At 38.5% G+C, this 21171-nt stretch overlaps 3 protein-coding genes and 1 long non-coding RNA gene across 13 annotated transcripts; 1 reads left to right on the forward strand and 3 right to left on the reverse strand.

Annotated features, from left to right (window-relative positions):
• Positions 1-534: 534 nt before the first annotated feature.
• Positions 535-6273, reverse strand: LOC131331984 (transcription initiation factor IIA subunit 2). Of its 2 annotated transcripts, XM_058365995.1 has the most exons (4): positions 6156-6273; positions 5782-5935; positions 5621-5671; positions 535-929 (listed from the first exon to the last, which is right to left on the reverse strand). In XM_058365995.1, exons 2-4 carry the CDS (start codon positions 5908-5910, stop codon positions 789-791), a joined length of 321 nt encoding a protein of 106 aa, XP_058221978.1. In that variant the 5' UTR covers positions 5911-5935; positions 6156-6273; the 3' UTR covers positions 535-788. The 2 variants fall into 2 exon arrangements, with proteins under 2 accessions (XP_058221978.1, XP_058221977.1); XM_058365994.1 differs by having other exon boundaries at positions 5782-6223.
• Positions 6274-7025: 752 nt separating this feature from the next.
• LOC131331985 (uncharacterized) lies at positions 7026-10062 on the forward strand. Its single transcript, XM_058365996.1, has 2 exons — positions 7026-7773; positions 9457-10062. The coding sequence occupies exons 1-2, from the start codon at positions 7594-7596 to the stop codon at positions 9580-9582; spliced, it is 306 nt and encodes a 101-aa protein (XP_058221979.1). The 5' UTR covers positions 7026-7593; the 3' UTR covers positions 9583-10062.
• LOC131331988 (uncharacterized) lies at positions 9455-11560 on the reverse strand. The gene is made up of 2 exons (XR_009201570.1): positions 11399-11560; positions 9455-9590 (listed from the first exon to the last, which is right to left on the reverse strand). It is a non-coding gene; the product is annotated as an uncharacterized LOC131331988 (long non-coding RNA).
• Positions 11561-11579: 19 nt separating this feature from the next.
• LOC131331978 (rhamnogalacturonate lyase B-like) lies at positions 11580-20966 on the reverse strand. 9 transcript variants are annotated; one of them, XM_058365970.1, is made up of 17 exons: positions 20813-20939; positions 20624-20712; positions 19314-19435; positions 17645-17704; positions 17336-17455; positions 17086-17205; positions 16681-16822; positions 16070-16240; positions 15795-15950; positions 15585-15691; positions 15165-15255; positions 14615-14756; positions 14281-14437; positions 14040-14156; positions 13167-13293; positions 12605-12876; positions 11580-11654 (listed from the first exon to the last, which is right to left on the reverse strand). In XM_058365970.1, exons 2-16 carry the CDS (start codon positions 20657-20659, stop codon positions 12631-12633), a joined length of 1914 nt encoding a protein of 637 aa, XP_058221953.1. In that variant the 5' UTR covers positions 20660-20712; positions 20813-20939; the 3' UTR covers positions 11580-11654; positions 12605-12630. The 9 variants fall into 9 exon arrangements, 8 of the variants coding, with proteins under 8 accessions (XP_058221953.1, XP_058221951.1, XP_058221952.1 ...); XR_009201563.1 differs by lacking the exon at positions 13167-13293; XM_058365968.1 differs by lacking the exon at positions 11580-11654 and having other exon boundaries at positions 12477-12876; positions 20813-20966.
• Positions 20967-21171: the final 205 nt, after the last annotated feature.

A 21171-nucleotide genomic window follows, 5' to 3' on the forward strand; every position in this document is an offset into this window, starting at 1 on the left:
CAAAGCGTTGATGGTTGACATTCGTTTTTATTTTTTGGTACTCGAAATTGCAAAGCATCGTGGGCCAACTTGCGCTAATCTCATAGTTAATTTCCATAATTCTTCCATAGCCCTTTTTAGATACCGACTGTGTAACTAAATCTAGTACATGCTCACAATGGACATCGGGCAATGAGTGTAGGCTTCTCACCATGCGTCTCTGACGAACTCATCCATTGAGAGTACGGAGAGTATATTTTCTGGTATATATTGCTGATTAAAAATATTTCGACAAAAAATGTACCAATAAATAGGACAATTTCTGAAGGGATTAATTACACCAAAAGTCTAGAGTAACAAACTCACAAAGTTATTTCCAATCAAATCCACCAATCTAAAACTCTACTAAAATCCATTCTAAGAAACATGCACCAAAAATAACAAACCTGAATTGAGGCGAGGAGAGTAATGAAATCATACCAAACCCAATTTGCGAAAAGAAAAGCAGAACTACCGCAGATCATCAAAGCTACAATGGAGAGGCAAGAACAATAATGAAACCACATACTCACACAAAATCATACAATATGCTTGTTAAATGATCAAGTAATATCTCCAGTATAATACAAAAGTTAAAAGGTTTCGATGGTTTCTACAGATTGTGTTCACTCTTCTTTTAACTGCCTGAAATTGCAGCTTGATTAGACCAAACCCCAGTTTTTCTCACTTTAAATATCCATCTCCTTTTGCAACACCATATAAAAACTGAATCCTTTAGGCACTTTCTTTTTACTGCGGGGAGAAGAATCTCATTGTGTGAGCAGTTTTGAGTCGCATGCCACAATCTTAACTCGACTGACGTTCTCTTGGTTGTCCTCGCTCTTAAACACTGCATCTGTTAAGATGAAGGTCCAAACGTTGTCGCAGAATCTGTAGGTGTGCAGATGACCCTACAACAAACAAAAGAAAAGTTATTAATAAAAAGGACTGCTTTACCTAAAGGCTTACATCCATGTAAGGGTACAAAATGAAAAGAAAAGAGAAGCAGGACATAACATAAAAAGGCAAACCATGAGACACTGGACATATTTGGTGGAAGGAACCACAGAAAAGCAACATTTCTATGAGATTTGGGGACAGCTTGGGTTGGAAGATGTTATGGCCAACGACCAGGGTTTATGACAGGGGGATGGGTAAGCTTCTTGAAGCAGGTCCTTGGCACTTCGCAGCAAACTGTTGGGTTGAAGAAATGGCACAATCACATGAAGAGCAGGTTCTCTCTATCCCTCCTTGGGTGCATTTCCACAACGTGCCTCTTGAATTCTGGACTGCGCAAGGCTTATCCTACATAGCCAGCTCTATAGGCAAGCCTCTGTATCCAGAGGACCAGATGAGTTAACTGAAAACACTAAGTAATTGGGTTATTATGTTTGTCTATTATTCAGGGTTATACGAGTTGTAAAATCACTTCAGGAGTCTTGTATTTGTTTAATTGGTATATCCCACCATATATTTGGTTCTCTTTTCTTTCTTGTTTTTTAGTTGGGATGGAAGGAATATGATTGGGATGTGCTTCTGTAGTAGTGATGCCTGGGTAACTTTTCCTACTTGAATATCAGGATGTAGTTCCTCTTCTGTTTGGTGGAAACATCTTTTGAAGAAGTGTGGTGTGACTTGACCTCCTATGAAAGTTAATAATGGATGAATTGGGCAGTTCATCACAGCAAAGGCATGTCCATCAAGACCCTTGTGTTGATATCTTTCTCTGCAGCTGTATATCATCTCTGAAGTGATTGCAATCTCAGAATTTTCAAGGGAGGGGCTTGACTCTCAGGAGGCTATTTGAAGATGGAGAGGGGTAATAGAGCTTGCTTAATTGCTCAGAAGAGGTCCCTAACGCAGGCTGGGGGTTTGGTCAAGTGGTGTTCTGGGTAGTTAAAATTGAGGCTGGTTTGTGTGTTTTGACCTGTTTTTTGTGTTTTCTTATACGAGGGCCTCTGCTTGGTCATGTGTCTAGGTAGTTTGGTTGGTATTTTCCTGGTTTTTGTGGGGTTGTTTTTGGATTTTCCTTTGATCCGTCTTTTGGTTTGTTTCTTGAATGAAATTAATATAAGAAGGGTGGGTGGGGGGAGAGAGGTGAAGCAACGTAAGGGACTGCTGCAATGGAGAGAGCTTATGTGGTTTGTTTCTTGAATGAAATTAATATAAGAAGGGTGGGTGGGTGGGTGGGTGGGTGGGGGGGGGGAGAGGTGAAGCAACGTAAGGGATGCAATGGAGAGAGCTTATGTGACGGAAATTTAAACAAGATTAGGCGACACCAATTCAAACATATGGGCTGACACTTAGTCAATTTGATGAGAAACTATATACTATTAAATAAAGAATGGTGGAACCAGGGGGCACATAAAGGAGAAAGCTATGGTGCACTTGGCTTGGACCGTAGCAATTTACGTAATTTTTTGGTTTCTTACATATTTTTTTGTTTATGTTACACATATTTGTGTGGTTACGAATAGGTGTGTACCATAGTAAAGTAAAGTTATGCATATTTATAGTTAGTTACGAGTCCTATAATTGTATGTGTTATGCAATTTTTATGGTGTCCGTTACAACTATGTCTTATTAAAGTCAGTTCCAACTGAGTGTAGAAGGTACACACCAAAATGTTACTAATTATTTTGGCTATCATGAAAATATTCACCGTCAGTTATGAACCATTTCGTTTTGGTTACACAAAAATTGGTACCATAGGCTTCTTTGACACGTAACAACTAAAAATATTGTAGTTGTGGAAATTTTCTAATAATTTTTTCATTTTTAATTCATAAAAATATTGCTTCAATATAGATATGCCTGTGATGGTCATGTCAAGCGCGATAAACAAAAATGAGTGGATTTAGACAAATGTAAAGAGCGTGACAATTCTCACACTCAACACTCAACAAAACCCAGTGAACATTATAGGAATTCAGCATGATTTATGCGGGCACTATAAATTTTCCATCATACAGTACAACTAGATAAGCAGATTAGGATACTTCTCCAAAATATAGTGAGGGCCGGGACCCACACTTGAATTTCGCCCCATTTGGAACAGACTCTAAATCAAAGGGATAGTTGTCTAATGTTTGCATCTCAAGTGCAAGATGGAATTGCATAGGAGGAAGAGTGTTGGATATCTTAATACACACTATTCCGCCAACTTCCAAACGGCTTGAGCTTTTGAGGTACTTGGTGATCTAACTGTCAAACCCAAGGACATCTGAGTCATCGGCTACCGACATCACAATGCTATTCCAGCATTTTCTACCATTCTAGGGAAATCAAAGGTCGTCTTCGAGATCTAGTTGACTAGCAAAGTTAGGATACCATCACACGGAATCGGAGCCGGAATGACATCCAACAGGACAAACAACAAAGAAAGAACAAAAGAAAAGAAAGCAATGAACTTGGCGCCTCTTCAGAGGCACCTAATAAGCTACTCTATTTAAGAATTGTAAATCCCGACTTTGCATAGTTGGGCCCCAAATCACACCTCCTGTAAGTGCGCCCTTATTTGCATGTCTTCGCACGTCCCGCTACACATCTCCAGAAAGGCCACCTTTAGGAAATTTGCAAACAGAATTGACAATACCTATGGATGTTGAGCTTAAGGCTTGCTAACGCAATTCAACTTTGCAAAGAGCATGGAGTTAAGTGTGAACCAAATATTGCAATGCAGACTTACAGGCATCCTTGGGTAGTTTATCAACTAAAGATAAGGTTAGCTGAGGACTGCCCCTGCACCCACAACTTCAAGTCATGCAAATTGTCTGGCTGATCCAGAGATGGGAATACCACAAGCAAGGATGGAGCCAGGGGGGTCTAGTAGGGACGGCCGCCACGGCAAGAATTTTAGAAAATGAAATTATTATATGTAAAGAAAAAAAGTTATCCCCAACTTATATATACTTGCCACAACTAGATCTTTTTCCTTATTTTTTGCTATATAGTAGTCTTAAATCCTCTATTTTTTTTTTGAAGAAAGGAGACCCAAAATAGTATTCTAAAACTATACTGTATTAGTCTTTTTCGTACTCCATGTGCAACCGACAAACATCATTTACTATAGTTTTTATTATGTTACTTTAATTTTTCCAAGAGTCGATGACTAGTCATATTGCAATGCATCTTTTTTATTTTTTTTAGTATACATTTTGCAGACCCAGGGATCTTGCCAACCGGGAGTGCTTGGCAACGGTGTTGAGCGGCCAATCCGGCCATTTATGTACTCAAATTAGATCCGAGTCATCCATGCCGAGATGAACGGCCAGATCGGCCACTCGGCACCACTGTCAAGCACCCTTCCTCCAATCCTTCACATTTCACCACTGCTAGGGTGAAATCCTGGCTCCGTCCCGGACCACAAGGCCTCTGTTTGCTGTCCTAGAAGACACAAATCTCCTACTGTGCATTTTTTGTAACCTAAATATCCCAACACCATTTGTACTGACAGTGCCACATTCTTGTCCCCGTATACAAACTGATGCAACTTCACCAACTTAGACATACTGAAAAACTTTTACAGTGGCGCTTGGTTGAGCCTTAACCCTTGACTCTACCACGTCAACTTTCATCCTTCCCCTCATATCGGTGATCAAGAGCAATGCAGCTGATTCACCAAGTCAAACAATAAAGTATACACAACCACACTTCTATTCACATTACATCTAATCGCCCATATTCATCTTTGAAGCAGAGGTATATTATTATGAATAAATCCAAACAAACATGTCTTAGGAGCCGAGGTATACTATAAATTTGAAAACCAAATCACAAGAAACATGTTAAACCATAAGTTCATTTGATATATTGCCACCATGAATTGAGAAGAACAAGTACCATTTATAATTTATCATCTCAATAGAAAATACGTGCGTTTCTAAGTCAACAAGGCTTCAATCCCTTTCAAAGACCGAAAACATCAAGATAAAAAAAATACTCAAATCCCGCGATCCACATCCATATCTTATGCTTTGGTATTATGGGCACATGGTGCAAGCATGCTACTAGTTTTAGTGAAATGACATGCGTCTTCCAAAATTATTAAGAAGGCTAGGTTTGATGGATACTTATTGTATACAAAATACGGGAGCAACAAGATGTTACTACTCCAGGATATGGTACCCAAAAGGTCAATCATTTATTCAATTGCATGAGAATTACTGCCAAACGACTACTCCTTAACCCGGAAGCTGTACAATATTACACAATCACTCGAAGACAAACTAAAACTACAAACACCTAGTTCCGGTGTACATTTCAGTTTGCCCTTTTTGGCAACAAGTGAAATGCACACAACTATTGACCATATTTTATACTACTAAAATACCCACTATCTTCTAAACTCTCCCCTAACATTCAATTCTCAAGTCATTCAATTCTAAGCCTTCGGGTTTGGCCCAATGGTTGTGTAGCGCTCCTTTGGAGTGTGAGGTCTAGGGTTCGACTCCTATGCACACCTCTTAGTAATATAACTAGTACTAACATCCTATCGCCTGACCCAAAAAAAAAAAAAACCACTCCCATCCCTTCACGGTTACCGATCCATAAACCAACTAATACAATAACAGAGTTGAAACGAAACAGAAGAACCATTTACCTTAATGGACACCTTGTTCTTAACTTGGGTTTCCAAAGCTTCAGTCATCGACTGAAACCCAACAAAACACCACAAAAAAAAAACACAGAAAAAGATCAGAAAACAATCAATTGTATTCATCAAGATCTCACGTAATGCAAGGAAACAGCTCTGGATTTTACCTTATCGAACTGAACGAGGACTTGAATAGCGATCTCGGGACTGAGAGTCCCGTTCGAAACCATCTCGTCCAGTGTTTCGGTCAAGCACATGCCTATGGTGGACCTACGATACAGCTCAAACGTTGCCATTCTCTCTCCCTTTCTAAATCAAAATCTGTCAAAAATCGAACAATTTCAAAACTCCAAACCCAAATAAAATTCTCAACAGCAAATAAAATAAAATGATTGCAACAAAAACTGCAAATCATATAAATTCTCAAGCAGCTGTAGATATGGATGTGTGTGTATAGGTTACAAGGAGTGATGATTCAGGTGAGGATGTTAAAATTGAGAGAGAGAGAGAGAGAGAGAGAGAGAGAGAGAGAGAGAGGTACTGGCTCCGTTTTTGACTCTCCACTGGTTCAGGTGGACAGAGCGAGAATTAGAGGGAGAGAGATTGGGGCTTTTATACCCTAATTTTCGTAGCCTCGATCTTATATAGGGGAGCAATCGGATAGGAAACTTGAATGACGAAAAAGCCCATGATGTTTCGTCTGAATTACTACTTTGATTGGTTATGTGGGCTCCTTTTCAAAGGTCTGGGTTCTATTTTTCCCCTTTGAGAAAACAATTGAAATGAATGGACCTGAAATGTCCAATCACTAAAATAGCCCAGCCCATAAAAAATAATGGGCCCATGGAAAGCTGAAGAGTTGCCACGTATATACCATAGAAAATAAAAACGGTACGTATCGACCAATATTGGCTGGTACGGAATGGTATTCACAACCTTGCTAGAAAGTAAAGGTACGTATCGACCGATACTAGCTGGTACAGAATGGTATTCACAACCTTGCTAGAAAGTAAAGAAACAGTATATATATTGCTACACAAGGAAAGATTGCTCCCACGTAGAGGCGAACATAAGAGTGCAAGCGGGGCTGGGGTCCTCCATTTCTTCCAATTATGTCACTAATAGAGTATTAGAAAAAATTCTGTAGCATCGGCAAGTGCCTTGAGAAGAGAAAAAAAAGTTGATAAAGCTTTTATATATATATATGTGTGTGTGTGTGTGGGAAAAAAAATCCTAAAGTTTTAAGTTATTTATTATTTTTCGATCGTGATCGTAAAATAAAATGTGACTCTGTATATATATACAATCTCATCTTATAACTAATAAATGGGGCTTGATCCTCCTACACAAAAATTGACACTTTATCTCAATTATTAAAACCAAGGGCTAATATTAAAACTTAAAATACCCCGTCTCCTCTCCCACTAATGTCGTTCTCTCTCTCCATGTTAAAGAAAATAACAAGTAACGTCATTGTTCTCTTCAATCTCAACCCTCACCTCAGTTCTCTACCTCCCTCATGCCTGTCATCGTTGTCTGTTCCCTCACGCCGTCGAGCCTCATCGTCGCCATCCGCCGCCGCCGTCTGACGAGGTATTTGCTTCTCCGACGAGGGCTTCCTTCACTGCACTCGCCCTCCAATGCCTCGCACACGTCACTTTGACCACGTCGAGTACAAATTTTGCGCCCGTGCACGAAAAACACGAAAAGGATTGGAGTAATAGAAATCCCATTCTCTGCCCTGGGACAAGTCAAACACACTTCCATTACGTCACACTCCACGTGCCACCTCTCGCCCTTTCCACATCATTCTTTTCTTTCCTCTTCCTTCTCGTCTCTTGTCTCTTGTGTAACGGCGTCCCCGCCACGTGTAGCAAAATCTCCATAAAACCTCATCGTGCCGACACACACGCTACACAGTTTTCTTCAAGAAATTCAAAGCTCTGTGGGTTTCACATCTACAACAGGGCTTTTCACCGATGGACCAGAGCCGATCGTCAACACCGCCGTCCACCGCGGCCGAGTCCTCCGCCGCTGTCGCTGCCGATAGAGGACGGCCAGAACAGTCGGCGGTGTCTCCGGTGACGAGAGGCTTCGCCTCTTTCGCGGCTTCATTGCAGGAGGGTTTTGGCAATTTTAAGGCCCTTGTTGTTGGTCAGGTAAACTCTTTTGCCTTCTATATCCTTATTAGTATTATGAAAGAACGCATGGATTAGTGTGCCTATGCTGCAAATGAATCTAGTCATTTGTGAACTGTTTGAAGCTCAATTCGTTAAAAGCTCGTTCAAGTTTAATTTGTCTACTAATTGAGCAAAACGTGTACCTCAATTTGAGACTCATTTAATAAATGATTTGAACCCGAGCCTAACAGCATTTGGCTTGTTTGCATCCTAACCTATTTTAGGTGGGTTTCAATGTTGAGTCACGTTGTCATTTTTTTCCCGGGTCTCTTACACGATCAGTCGGAAGAGCTTGCAACTTAAGTTTATGACCGCAGATCGTATAAGTGCATATGAGTTTCACACCAATGTGCGGTTGTTGATGAGCGGTTTCGAGGCATCATGTGCTTTAGAACAAAAAGTCTAGGAACACATCTTTAAAGGTGCGTGCATTCATGTATGTACATGTACATGTACATCTAACGGTTTCGGACACGATTGTGCCTGAAGTTGTGTTTGTAGCATTGTTCGCTTTAGAAAAGAATTTTGGTTACACATGGAATGTGATAGACCGGTGAAGACTTTTGTTTTAAACTGTGGAGGGTGGTGATATATATGCTGGGGATATTGCAGCCTTTGTTGAGCATCTCCCATATTTTGTATTATTTTGTCTCACCTTAAAAAGCTTTTTCGAGAGTAAGTTTTGAGATTTTAGGATTAAAAAAGCTTTTTCGAGTATTTGTTAAAAAATTTGAGGTGCTTTTGAATCGATTTTAGATAGTATTTTGAATATTGATTTCCACCTTTTTGGAACATTATGAGCTTTTATTGCAGTTCAATAATAGTTTAATGTTCTAAAAATCTCTAAGCGCTAGTTGGGCGGAAAGGGCGCCTAGGCACCCGACTAGTCGGCTGCCTAAACTAGGCTAGGCGTTGGACCACCGCCTAGCGCCTGGATGGGGGCTAATTAGCCTAGGCGAGTGACTTTTAGAACACTGTAATAGTTTATAGCTATAATAAACAAGATTATCTGCTTCTACAAAAAATTGAGACTTATAATCTAAAGTTATAATTTAGAATCTGTTCTCACAGCTAGCTTAGTGTTTCCTCTCTTATTTCTAAAGATGATGTATAAAATTGGGTTTTGCTAATGCCAAATTGAGCACAAAAATCATAGAATTGCGCTAATTTAGCATTACAAATACATTACGGAGCTGAGCCTCTGGGCGTTGTGCGCTTCACGAGTTTTGTCCCAGGCCTATTGAGTGTGGTCAGAAATGTCCATTTTTAGTTATTTGACTCCTTTTTTTGTCGTTTATGCCAAAAAATAAGATTGTTTGGACTTTGAAACCTACATGATCAACTAATCATGTATTTCTTGATAAAAATTTACAGCTACGATTTAATTTTTAAGTATACACTTCAAGCAAATTGTGTTCTGTCGATGGTGCTGATGTTCGATTAAATCTCATTTTTGGCATGGATGGTGAATTCGACGAGCCGAACAAATAAATAGTTTCGGTCACGATTTCTGTGTATCTAGTTGCTGTGCGTTTAGGCTACTCTTATGCTCTTGAATAAATTTTTTGGTATGATAATGATATGATCAAATGAAAAGGCTACTCTTGTGCTCTTGAATAAAATTTCTGGTGATGATAATGATATGATCAAATGAAAATATAGGCAAAGAAGATGAGTGCAAGAAACGAGAAGGAATCAAGTGAAGCTGATCTCCGGACTGCAAAGATGCAGGTTGAAGCAGCTGATGCTGCGGAGGATACCAAGAAGCGACTTGAAAAGTCCAAGTAATCCCACACCTAAATGTAATAAATAGATTTCGTTAGTTTGTCTCTTTATATCTCCTCTCCCTTTGTGAAAGAAAACATTTGCAATACATGGTTTGTGTTAATGGAACACTACATATGTACTCCTTCCATTCCATTTTGATAGTCTCCTACGTAACACGTGCAATGTCAGATCAAAAAATAAACTGCTTCCGTTCGTAATTTTTTGATTTCCTTCATACCAAATTGAAAAACTAATCGACATTTTTAATTTGGTGATAAGAAACTCAAAAAATCATTTATGGAAGTATTTTAGTTTTTTATCTGAAAATTGCACGTCTTTTCGTAGGGGCCTACCAAAATGGGACGGAAGGGCTACATAAGAATGTTCGCAGAAAGTGAAATGGCGAGGGTCTGAAACGTGAATCAATATGTTTGTGTATTAGAACGTACTCAGATAGTAAAATATGTGGATCAGATTCCTGAATCCGTTTCTTTTCTGTGACGAGGATATCTCATCCATTGGTACATTTACTTACTTTTCCTTTTTCCGTATATAAGTGATTATTAGATCTAAGTTGTGCAGGTGGCAATCTTAACTGCGGATTATTGTTAATCATTTGTGGTTAATCATTGTTCCATTTTTTCACCCGGGAAAATTTAGCTATCACACTAAAATGTCCCGTGCTTCTGCTCTCAATTCTCGTTTTCGCCAATTTTGTGTGACAGGTTATTCAAAGACGTTTCAACTCGCACTCTCACTCGCACAATGTTGCACTCCCACGCGAGTCATGTGACTTAGTCCGGACGTAGAGATGTGCTTGTGATCCTATCAATTGTGTGAGAGACTGTTGAAATGCATTTGTTGATGCCAAGTTTATGTCTGGCATGAGTCAGTTAAAGGGAAAAGAATCTGAAGACAAAAAAGAACAGGGGAAAAAAATGGGTTTACAGAAAAACTTTGAAGTAATTTTATTCTCATTTTACTGTTTCGTTTTGTGCCTCCGAAAGCTTTACATTGATTCCAATGAGCCTGTTAAGAAATTTGATTTTTCCTCTTATATAGGTTTTTATGTTGTGCTAACTGATTATTTTTGCATAACTTACTTATATTTAGTCGAATGCAACTTTTTGTTTATTTACATTTAGAGAAATGCAAAATGGATGTATCCCGTGAGGAATTGCACGATTAGCATTGGTTTCATTGTTTTCTTGTGACTGTGCATTATATATTGTAACTGGAAAATGCCTCCATCCTCGAATTCATCTCAGTCTTTGCACAGATACGTTGAACGTTTAAAAGTCATGCAAATTCATTACTATAGTTTGAGGTGTTGGAGGAAACTAACAAATTCTATGATTTGCCCATTAGAGGATGATGTTGGAGGTTGGATTGGGGGTACTCTATGATTTGTCCTTGATTTGTCCATGTCGGAATGTACAGCTCGGATTAAATTCGTTGTGTTATATATATTTTTATAACAAAACTAGTCTATCTATTCAAATTTTGAATAGATCCAAGACCACCTCTTATAAGGCAAGGCCTAAGAACCTGCCACTTAGGGTCCCTAGTACAAAAATCATGTCAAAGGCATTACAATTTCTCCTCCTTCCAAACATGCTGAGCTCCACATATTCTTGTACAGTGATTTTTGTATACTGAGTTGTTCTTGTGCTCTTCAAAAAAAATTCTGGAGGTGATAATGCTATGATCAAATGAAAATATAGGCAAAGGATAAGTGCAAGAAACGAGACAAGAAGCATCTGATGATGCAGTTTGAAGCATCTGATGCTGCTGTGGAGGGTACCAAGCGACTTGAAAAGTCCAATTAACTCCACACCTAAATGGGATTAATAAATTTCCTTAATTTGTCTCTTTAGTTATCTCCTCTTCTTTTGGTGACGAGGGTATCAAGATATTTTTGCAGAGGAAGAAAGTTGAATATGTGGATCAGATTCTTGAACCCCTTAGTAAATCTTTGATAGTAATTCCCAACAACTAGAGAAATAATTGGAATTTATAGCTCATTGAAATCGGTAGGAATTGCCAACAACTCAGAGAGATAATTGGGATTAATAGCTAATTGGAATTTATAGCTAAAAGTCATGCAAATTCATTACTATAGTTTGAGGTGTTGGAGGAAACTAACAAATTCTATGATTTGCCCATTGGAGGATGATGTTAGATGTTGGATTGACTCGGATTAAATCCGTTCTGTTATGTATTTTTTTTTTATAACAAATTACTAGTCTATCTATTCAAAATGTGAATAGATTCAAGCCTAACCTAATAAGGCAAGGCCTACGAATCTACTGCTTAGGGTCCCCAGTACAAAAATTAAATACGAGTTTCTCATGCTTGAAAATCATGTCACGTTTCTCCTGCTTTCGAATAGGATTTCTCATGCTTTCAAACTTGTTGAGCTCCACATATTCTTGTGCAGTCACAGTTTTTTTATAGTTTGTTGTCCTTGTGCTCCTTAATATATTTTTTGATAATGCTATGATCAAATGAAAATATAGGCAAAGAAATAAATGCAAGAAACGAAACAAGATACAACTGGTCTTGCAAAGATGCAGGTTGAAGCATCTGATGCTGCGGAGGGTACCAAGCAACTTGAAAAGTCCAATTAACACCACATAAATGTGATGACCTCGTCTTCCTTAGTGTAAGATAGCATTTGCAATAGTTGGTTTGTGTTAATGAAACACTACATATGTATAGAAGATCGTTTTCCAAAAAGTAAAATATATGGTTCATATTCTTAAGCCACATAACTTTCCTTAATTTGTCTATCTCCTCTTCCTTTGTGTAAGATAGCATTTGCAATAGTTGGTTTGTGTTAATGAAACACTACATATATATAGAAGAGCAGAGTATCAAGACAATTAAAGAGGAAAACGTAGAACATGTGGATCAGATTCTTAAACCCCTAGGTAAATCTTCGGTAACGATTCCCAACAACTCAGAGAGAGAATTGGAATTTATAGCTCATTGAAATTGGTAGTAATTCCAAACAACTCAGAGAGATAATTGGAATTTAAACATACATGTGAAAAAATGAAGGTCGTTTCAGGAATTAGAAACTGGAGGGGCTTCTAACCGAATATAGTCATACATGATCCCATAAAAAGGGCTAGTGTTCCTTGTTTGGGTAAGAAATATGGTATTATCACCTTCGGTAAGTTGAGCACTGGGTATGTCCACATTGAACAAGTAACAGAGCCCATGAATCCCATGCCTTGCAATTGCATTGTCCTTTCCAACCAATCCACTTGAAAATTGAGGAGGATTGGCTTGTGGGTCGTTGACTCGAACCTTCTCAAAAGAAATTTGATACTAGTCAGTTAAGCATTGTTTGGATCAAGAATTCGTTGTGGATTTACAAAGAGAAAGGAAAAACAATTTTATCTTTTGGTTAACCTATCATTTCCCTATCCCTTGATAAATTCTTGTTAAAACACATGATTTAAATATACCCCCAAACGAAGTTTTGCAACTACTAGAATGAGAATTTTGGGCTATTCTACAACTTCTGGAGGGAAATGGAAGGCGAGAAACTCGAATGCATGAGATGCATGATCTATTTTACCAATGCAAGGTTGTACCTCTAAAACAGATTGTTGGGCAGAGGCAAGAGCCAGCCGCAGACTGTAAGTTCCACCCTCATACAGATCTTTTAGTTGAAACTTGATCTGCCATGTAGTTGCTTCATATGCACCATCACCAGTTTTCCTACCATTGCACAATTTATGCTTGTTAGCTGATAAAAAAAGGGTTGAGAAAGGTGCGCAACGGGCAGTGAAGGCTCAGTAGATGTTGCTTGAAAGCTCAAAAGGAAGAAAAAGTTTGACTCTTTAACTCTCGCACTCCTGTTGGGTTTTTTTTCCTTTCAGTTACTCAAAAGAGCTGTTTAAGCTTTAGGCACTCAAAGTTCTGTCTTTGTCAACCTTAAACGTACAAACTACTCATGTGGGACACTCAGCATTGAGCAAGGGAGTAAAATAAGTGCCTGGATATTTTCAGTTGAAACGCTGGGCTAGAAAGCATATTCAGTACTCAAATTTACTGCAGAACCATGCACAAAGCTCTCATATTATGTATGAAATAAACTATGACACCTTATTAACACAAGAAATAATAAGAACCTTGTATTAATTTTGCATGGTACTTGTGTAAAATTTAAGAACAAAAATTAGATGAGTCTGACACTTGGGAACACGCCCATATCTGATACCTATATCTGAGTCCATGTAACATAGGTTTCCGCATAACGTTGTTGATTGTTTGAAAGTGGAAAGAGTAATATTGCCACTTATTAGTGGTAGAAAGCATGGAAGGTAATCTATCTGAACTGAGCAGGAAATTTCCAAAGGCAAAAACTACCAAAGCAGCATACAGCCAACATGACCATAAGAAATTCTAGTGAAATAACGACATAGAGTAAACGGAAAGGATCTGGTCAGTGTTGAATTTTGCACCTGTTCACGTGAGCAAAGAACCAATCTTTTCGAAAATCACTTTCACCGACCGTATAGACTAAATCGCCATTGGGGTATAAATCTGCATATCTTTCCCACAAACCATACTGCCTAAACCTATCCATTCGAAACAAAATACCACGTAAAAATTTTGTTTGGATTATTAAACACAGTATTGTGAACATTTTGTTGATCACTTGTTATTAAACAAGTGTTTAAGCTGAAGTGGAGAAGAGCTAACCTGTCAGGATGATTGAGATAGAGTCTGTTTACGTATTTTGGGTTAGGATCAGGAATGTGGAACTCTGCAGCTGAGCGATCAGGAATGCCAATTTCCCACAGAGTTGGCCCATCTCTTGGAGGCTCGTATACCAGATTACCCAAATCTACTTCACAACCTGATCAATATACATGTAATTTTGATTAAGTCCTATAAAATAGAATTGCGTTCCGGAGGTGAGATTGAATGCAAAGGTAGCAGAACAAGAAAGGAAATCCTCTTTAAAAGGACAATTTTTATAGTCTAAGAAATGAAAACTTGAAACTCATAAAATTTGAATGGCTAAACTGAGAACCTGAGGTTATGCTGATGGAAACATCACGGTGGTAATCTCCAACAAAACCCGGTACCCATGCATAGAGATTGTAATCGCCTGTTCGTACATTCTTGATTCCAAAATAGCCTTTTTCATCCACCGTGGTCCAGAATTGGTAGCCCTGAGAAGAATTGTGTACAAGATAAATGCTGGTACACACTACACAGAGTTTAACTTTTACGGGCATTCCACACGTATACTCCTCATTATACAAGTGAGAGTGCAAAATGCAAATAGTTTATGTCTCAGTTCGCAACTGATTCACCCCCCTTTTTTTTTATCAGAAGAAAATACCTCCCGGTTCATAGCTGATACAACTGGTTCACAATCGACAAGGCATATTTGGTTGCTTTTTGAGTCTCATTAGTTTAGGTATCGTTTCATATTCACTTCTAATTAAACGAGGACCAACACTGATTCATTTCCCAATACCACTACTTAAAACCGTGGCGGTGTAATATGACCGTATGAATAATGTACTTGAGCATAAATGCCTGACATGATATGCGAGCAAAAGCAATATGACCACCTTGCTTTCTCTTTGCCATGATCCAGTTTCTCCTGGCAGGGCTAACCCCACGTAAGCACCGATTGCGGGTAGAGGTTGCTCGCTGATATACCTATTTCAAAGATAGACTATATAAGTTTGATTATTTCTATTTATCCCAGTAAAATGTTTGATGATCAATGAGAAAAAGGAAAAAAAAAAAAAAAACAGAATGACCATTTTCAGAGACCATATTCGTAAGCTGATAAAACAGCGTTCATTCTAAATAAGGCCCACATTCCATTAGAATGAAGGCAACTGCAATTGGGATATACTTTTCTTTGAAATTTTGTGGGTCTGTAGCATTACTAACCAGAAAAGGCAACAAAAGTTGAAATAAGAGAGGCTTAACGAGTGCTGAAATTTCATCCAAGTTGATTCATCATACGTTTCAAAACTTACCTATCATAGACTAGCAATCTTCCAGTGAGAGTACCCCTTTCATCAGATCCTGGAAAGTCCTCTGAATTTGGGAACCCATATGGCCAGCTTTGGGTTTCAACCTCCATCTAAAAATAGATTAAAAATAAATAAATTTCCATTTAAATAATAATTATATGATCCATATCCACGTTGCCTAAGCTACACATGCAGTTTTTTCCAGTGTTAGACCTGTTCTTTAGCATTGTCCCAAAGAGAGAGCGCTTTGTTTCGATCTGAAACAGAATTAAGACAGATGAAAACTGGTCCAAAGACTTTCTTCCACGGCTCCCCGGATTCGAATTGGAGTGACAAATCCTCTCCCCCATAATGGGCACTTACAAACATCTGTAATTAGTACCATTTTCATCAATGCCTATAACTTCTCTTGAAGATCATCAAACAGTTCATATGGTTGAAATAAAGAGAGCCTTAAGCAAAATATTGGAATTTGTTCAGGCACATACAGCAAGGGTGGTTGGATTAACATGGGAGGTAAGGTCCTGTTTGGTTGGCCCCCCAGTTCTGAACTCATTGCTGGGACTGATTTGCCAGAAACCCACGGGCGGGTCAAAGCATATCCAGCCATGAACCCGGTTATCTTTGTTCTCACAAGAGTACTGATACTTGTCATCTACCTGTATATGTAAAGATCAATAAAGAATCAATTGCGGGGTATGCAAGAATATTGCTATATAGGCAGCGACATGATCACCAGGGAAAATTGGACCCATGAGAAAGACATTTTCTCCAAGGAAAAACGTAACCCATGGTGAATGGCGAAAATAATTTTACCAGGAGTCTGTTTTGTTCTGTTTTTGTTTGGACCTACTGTTTTGGGAAACAGAAACAAATGGAACTATCAGAAGTTCAAAATCACTCGTCGAGTTCATGCAAGTGTCATTTTTGTTCCTGTACAGTTTTGGAAATTCAGAAAAATCTTTTTGGTGTTTCCTCAAAAGTCAATTGTTTTCGCACGCAAAAAAATGCCATACATTTTCCAAAGAGAATGCACCTTTTTATTCTTCCAAAGATGTGAACAATAAAGGAAGCGAGGACAGTACAAAGCAGTTTATACCTCGCCTTTAAATTCTGGCTCAATAGGATCAACAAGTAGGACTGCCTCTTTGTAGGCCAGTTCTTCACCTCTACCAGGTAACCGGTCATCCGGCAAGGGCATGAATCTTTGCCTATTATCTGCTATTGCCATGTAGTGAAACCTGAAAAATCAGAAAAAGCCACTTCCGTTGCTTAAGGGTTCAATCATATTATTTTTTCGCAAGGATAGTGTTTGTTTTTGGAAAAAAAAACTCCCATAATAAGTTTAAGCTTAAGTGTAGCTACACTGAGCAATCCATCGTGTATGGGCCACACTACTAGGACAGATGCATTGCCACCAAACAACGTTTTAATACGTTTCTTTGCAGCATTAGTTTATCTAAATATAATTGCTCTTCAACAAGAGATGAAGAAATCTGAGTACGTGTCTATTTTGAGCATGAAAACAATCCTAGTTTCATAGAGGTTGAAAGCAGGCATCTCCTTTGAGTGTTCGTAAATGGCATAGGAATAGAATCCTGAGGAACCACGAAGCATTATAAACCTGGAAAAAAAGATCAACGATATCTTCATCATCATTATGACTTCCAATCAACAAAAAACTGAAGTAAATTGAATGTGTTCTGAGTTCCAACAAACAAAAAATGACGGAAGGATTAAATTGCAGAAATGACCTTTTGTCAATGTTTAAGGGGGAGTGGTCAGCCTGAAGCGAGGGGTCCCACGGCCTCGTGAATGAGAGCTCTACTTGTTCTTCATCTTCTACTATAACTTTAAAGCTTGTTCCATCAAGCCTGCATAGCCATTGACCTTTGTTTTGGATATTTGTTTATAAATCACAATGGAATGTTTTCATGCTTTCATAGCTAGTGGCATTTCATATGTATTTCGAAAACATTTCTTTAATTTCTGGACTACAATTCATGAGAGAGAGAGAGAGAGGGAGAGAGAGAGAGAGAGAGAGGGAGGGAGGGAGGACAGACACATCAAATCGGCCTGCTGTTCCCTGGTGCCCTGGTTCAGCCCAGTTAAGGTCCCAGAACCTGCACAATACATGCAAATTAGATAGGTAAATTCCAATCTTATCCCCTAAAGTTAAGGGGAAAAAAGAGTTGGACTTCGTCCCTGGACTGTAAATTCAATATGTCAAGTCCCTGAACTATCCGATTTGAGTTTACCCAGTCAAATTGATGGATGGAAAAAGCATTGCCATGCCATTTTTTACTAGTACAAAAGACACATTCACCCAATCCAGATGCACCTGCGCTTGCATGGCATATGGGCTACACATACTTACACAGTTACCATAGTTTTAAATCGCGGTATCGGTCGCCGTCGCGGTATCGGTTGCGGTATATCGGTATCGGGACATATCGGTGATACGTCGCGGGAATCGGGTGTCGCGGTCGTGAATTTTTAAAAATCATCAGCAACATGTATAAAACTTAAAAAATATACTTTTGCCCCAAACATTGGCTTAAATTATCACATTTTAATTAATTTAAGACATGTAATAGCCCATTCTCTTCATGTGAAATATCCGATAATTTATCAAAACCCGCAAGTCAATAAGATTTTACAAATATGAGAAAAATGCAACATTATAAGTTTCAATATAATTGACATAAATAGCAAAAATAAGATGAAGACATTAAAATAAACACACCATAGAGATTTTACATTATATAATCGCTAGCCACAACTAGTTTCAAGCTCATAGCTTTTAAGTCATACATAATTTTGCTATAATCGCTTTTAAGACATTAAAATATACTTTTTCTCTGTTTTTTGGTTTTTTCTGTTTTTTTTTTTTTTGCCGAACCGATACGTACCGGCCGAACCGGTCCAAAAATCGGTTACATACCGATACGTATCGGGAATCGGCCAGTTCGCCTGTGAATTTCAGTCTCACCGTTATACTGGCCTATATCCGAACCGGGAGTCCGAAATACCGGTACGAACCGGCCAATACGAACCGTATCGGCCGATATTTAAAACTATGACAGTTACACATCACAAGTGTCCCGAGAGAAAACAAAATAGAGCAGCACCATTCACTGCCACAATCGAATGCCAACAGGCATTCCTCTCTCTCAACGTTCCTCCACCACCTTTATGAAACAGCCCCTTCCACCTCCGGGACCTCCCCTCCCCAGTCCCAACCAGTGGCCTCCTGATCCTTCAAAGCGTGAAGAGATTTAGACATGTTCCATTGTTCTATTCTATGTATCTTTGTGCAGGGAAGAGCAACAAGAAGTTACAACTATAACATGTTTAACACGAAAACTCTAGCAAAGAGAGAGATAGGCCGCTTAATATGTTTAAAGAATTTGCCCGTAATGCAGTGACACAGGAAGCAGTGAAGCACAACAGGATGCAGATATTGAACCGTATGCACAACCAAAAAGCATGCTGAAACAACACGGAGGTTTTTCAGTATCGTGTTGACGATTCCATTGCAATGTCCAATGCTGATTTCTGGAGCTCAACAACAGAAAAACGCTTAACTTTCACCAATTTTTATGAGCTAGGCAACCATAATTGTTTAACTTTGTGTTACCCCACCCACCCACGCACAAGTATACGTGTCTCTAATATCCACATATGTGACAGTGAACAGTATTTGTAAAACCAGGAAGAAGCTCATTTTACCCTCCATTTAGAACCGGGTTATTAAGTTCAAGCAAATTGTCGATTCCATTGTATCTGATTCCAATAATAGTCCCTTCTGGAATTGATAACGTGAGTTGGAGTATCCCATTATCTATCACCGCCTGCAACCAAAATCTCTCAGTTTTACTCCACAGGCTAGACAAGAATAACCAAACATGAAATTCCACAGGCTATATAAAAACCTTAGATAACTCCTCACTAAAAATATCTTCTTTAATCTCACTATTCAGTACGTACTCTTCTTTAAAGGCTTTGTTTGGATCCTGAATTTATGGGGAGATTTTCGAAGTGAAAATGAAGTAAAGAGATTTGTGTGGACTTTATTTCCTTTTCCTTTTGTTTTTCCTTTTCCAATTTCTTCCAGAAATCCATGATCTGTGTAGGTACGTTGTATTCATGTCTTTAGTAAGGAATATGAAAAGGTAAGAGAAAGAAAAAATAATAATAATCAAGTGAAAATTATTTAATTTGGTGTCTGTATAAATTTTTCCTAATAGCTCCCTCTATCAATTCGCGACCAAAATACGACATTAGGAGTATGCAAATTTGCAGAAAGTATCCTAAAGGCCCCGTGCCAGATTCTAAAAAAAGTAGTACTTATTTTTTAAGGACCAATTTTCAAACTTAAAAGTAATAGGTTTACGAAAATAATTTTTCAGTTTTTTTTGCAGGGTTTGATAGATCTCATCGAGATCTATAAAATTAGATCCATATTGCATATTTTTTTTATTTCAGTAAATCTATTATTTTTAAGCTTGAAAATTGTAAATAAATACTTAGTATTTTTTAAGGGATAATCCAGAACGGGCTTTGACATCTGTTACACTAATTTTTACTCCAATGCTAGACTCTACTGTAATAAATCAAGGGAAATGATTTTGCCACAAAAAAAGGGAGTGGCAAAATCAGCAGCCTAAATCAAAATCTCAATTGGAAAACAGGTGAATGTAAAAAGTCCAAGAACATAACTCATAACATCTGACTCTGTTCGTTTTGAGTTTTGAAGGAAATTTGTAAAGAGTAATAAGTAGGAAGAGATAGAGAAAATTTATTGGCAAACATGGGCATGGATTTTAACGTACCAAAAACGAACTAGCCACGTTTGTAGCCGTCACATGCATGTGGGCTCACATGCGAGCCCACATGCATCGAATGTCCTGGATGCAGTTGTGTCCGGAGTTATATTCGTACCATTACCCGGTCTTAAATGTTGCATGCACAAAGGAAAAGGCCGCCTCAAAAAGAACAAATTAAGAGAAATAATCGAATGGGTTAAGAGTTCAAATTACTTGGTGGTCTTCTACATACAACTTCAAATCTGCCATTGATGCAATTACCCTCTGTTAATTGATCGGAACTTCTTCACCACATCAGAAATCTGAAAGAAACCCATTTCCTGAAATTACACATACACATATCTGCAACAAGCCACTGAACAAATTTGGAGAAGGAAAATCATGTATTTAATCGCCATTTACATTTCTCTTCAGTCTGGAGGGGGAAGAAACAGGATTCAAGGCTTGTTATTGTCACATGTGTGCCTTGGTTTGAAATAAAGAGAGAAAATAGCACTTATCAAACAGAGAGAGAGAGAGAGAGAGAGAGAGAGAGAGAGAGAGAGAGAGAGAGCGCGCTTTCCTTCTTCAATAAATGATGCTTTATAGTATCTCTTTGCTAGCTTGAACGTCACGCCAGTTCTGGGGGATGAGAGAGAGAGAGAGAGAGAGAGAGAGAGCGCTTTCCTTCTTCAATAAGTGATGCTTTATATCGCTTTGCTTGAACGTCACTCGGGGATGATATGTTTGCCATTGCACCAGTTGCCATGCAAAAGACAATG

The sequence above is a fragment of the Rhododendron vialii genome, chromosome 7a (genome assembly GCF_030253575.1).
Source record: "Rhododendron vialii isolate Sample 1 chromosome 7a, ASM3025357v1".
Classification (NCBI taxonomy): Eukaryota; Viridiplantae; Streptophyta; class Magnoliopsida; order Ericales; family Ericaceae; genus Rhododendron; species Rhododendron vialii.

Bases quoted from the DNA above. Each gene is read 5' to 3' on its own strand.
- LOC131331985 (XM_058365996.1), top strand. From the start codon at position 7,594: ATGGACCAGAGCCGATCGTCAACACCGCCGTCCACCGCGGCCGAGTCC. The intron at 7,774-9,456 runs GTAAACTCTTTT...ATGAAAATATAG, and splicing joins AGGCCCTTGTTGTTGGTCAG to GCAAAGAAGATGAGTGCAAG.
- LOC131331984 (XM_058365995.1), bottom strand. From the start codon at position 5,910: ATGGCAACGTTTGAGCTGTATCGTAGGTCCACCATAGGCATGTGCTTG. The intron at 5,672-5,781 runs GTAAAATCCAGA...GTTGGGTTTCAG, and splicing joins TCCTCGTTCAGTTCGATAAG to TCGATGACTGAAGCTTTGGA. The intron at 930-5,620 runs GTAAATGGTTCT...TGTTTGTTGTAG, and splicing joins AGAACAAGGTGTCCATTAAG to GGTCATCTGCACACCTACAG.
- LOC131331978 (XM_058365970.1), bottom strand. From the start codon at position 20,659: ATGGCAGATTTGAAGTTGTATGTAGAAGACCACCAA. The intron at 17,456-17,644 runs GTCTGTCCTCCC...ATGGCTATGCAG, and splicing joins ACAGCAGGCCGATTTGATGT to GCTTGATGGAACAAGCTTTA. The intron at 16,823-17,085 runs GTACTCAGATTT...CTGATTTTTCAG, and splicing joins TTCATGCTCAAAATAGACAC to GTTTCACTACATGGCAATAG.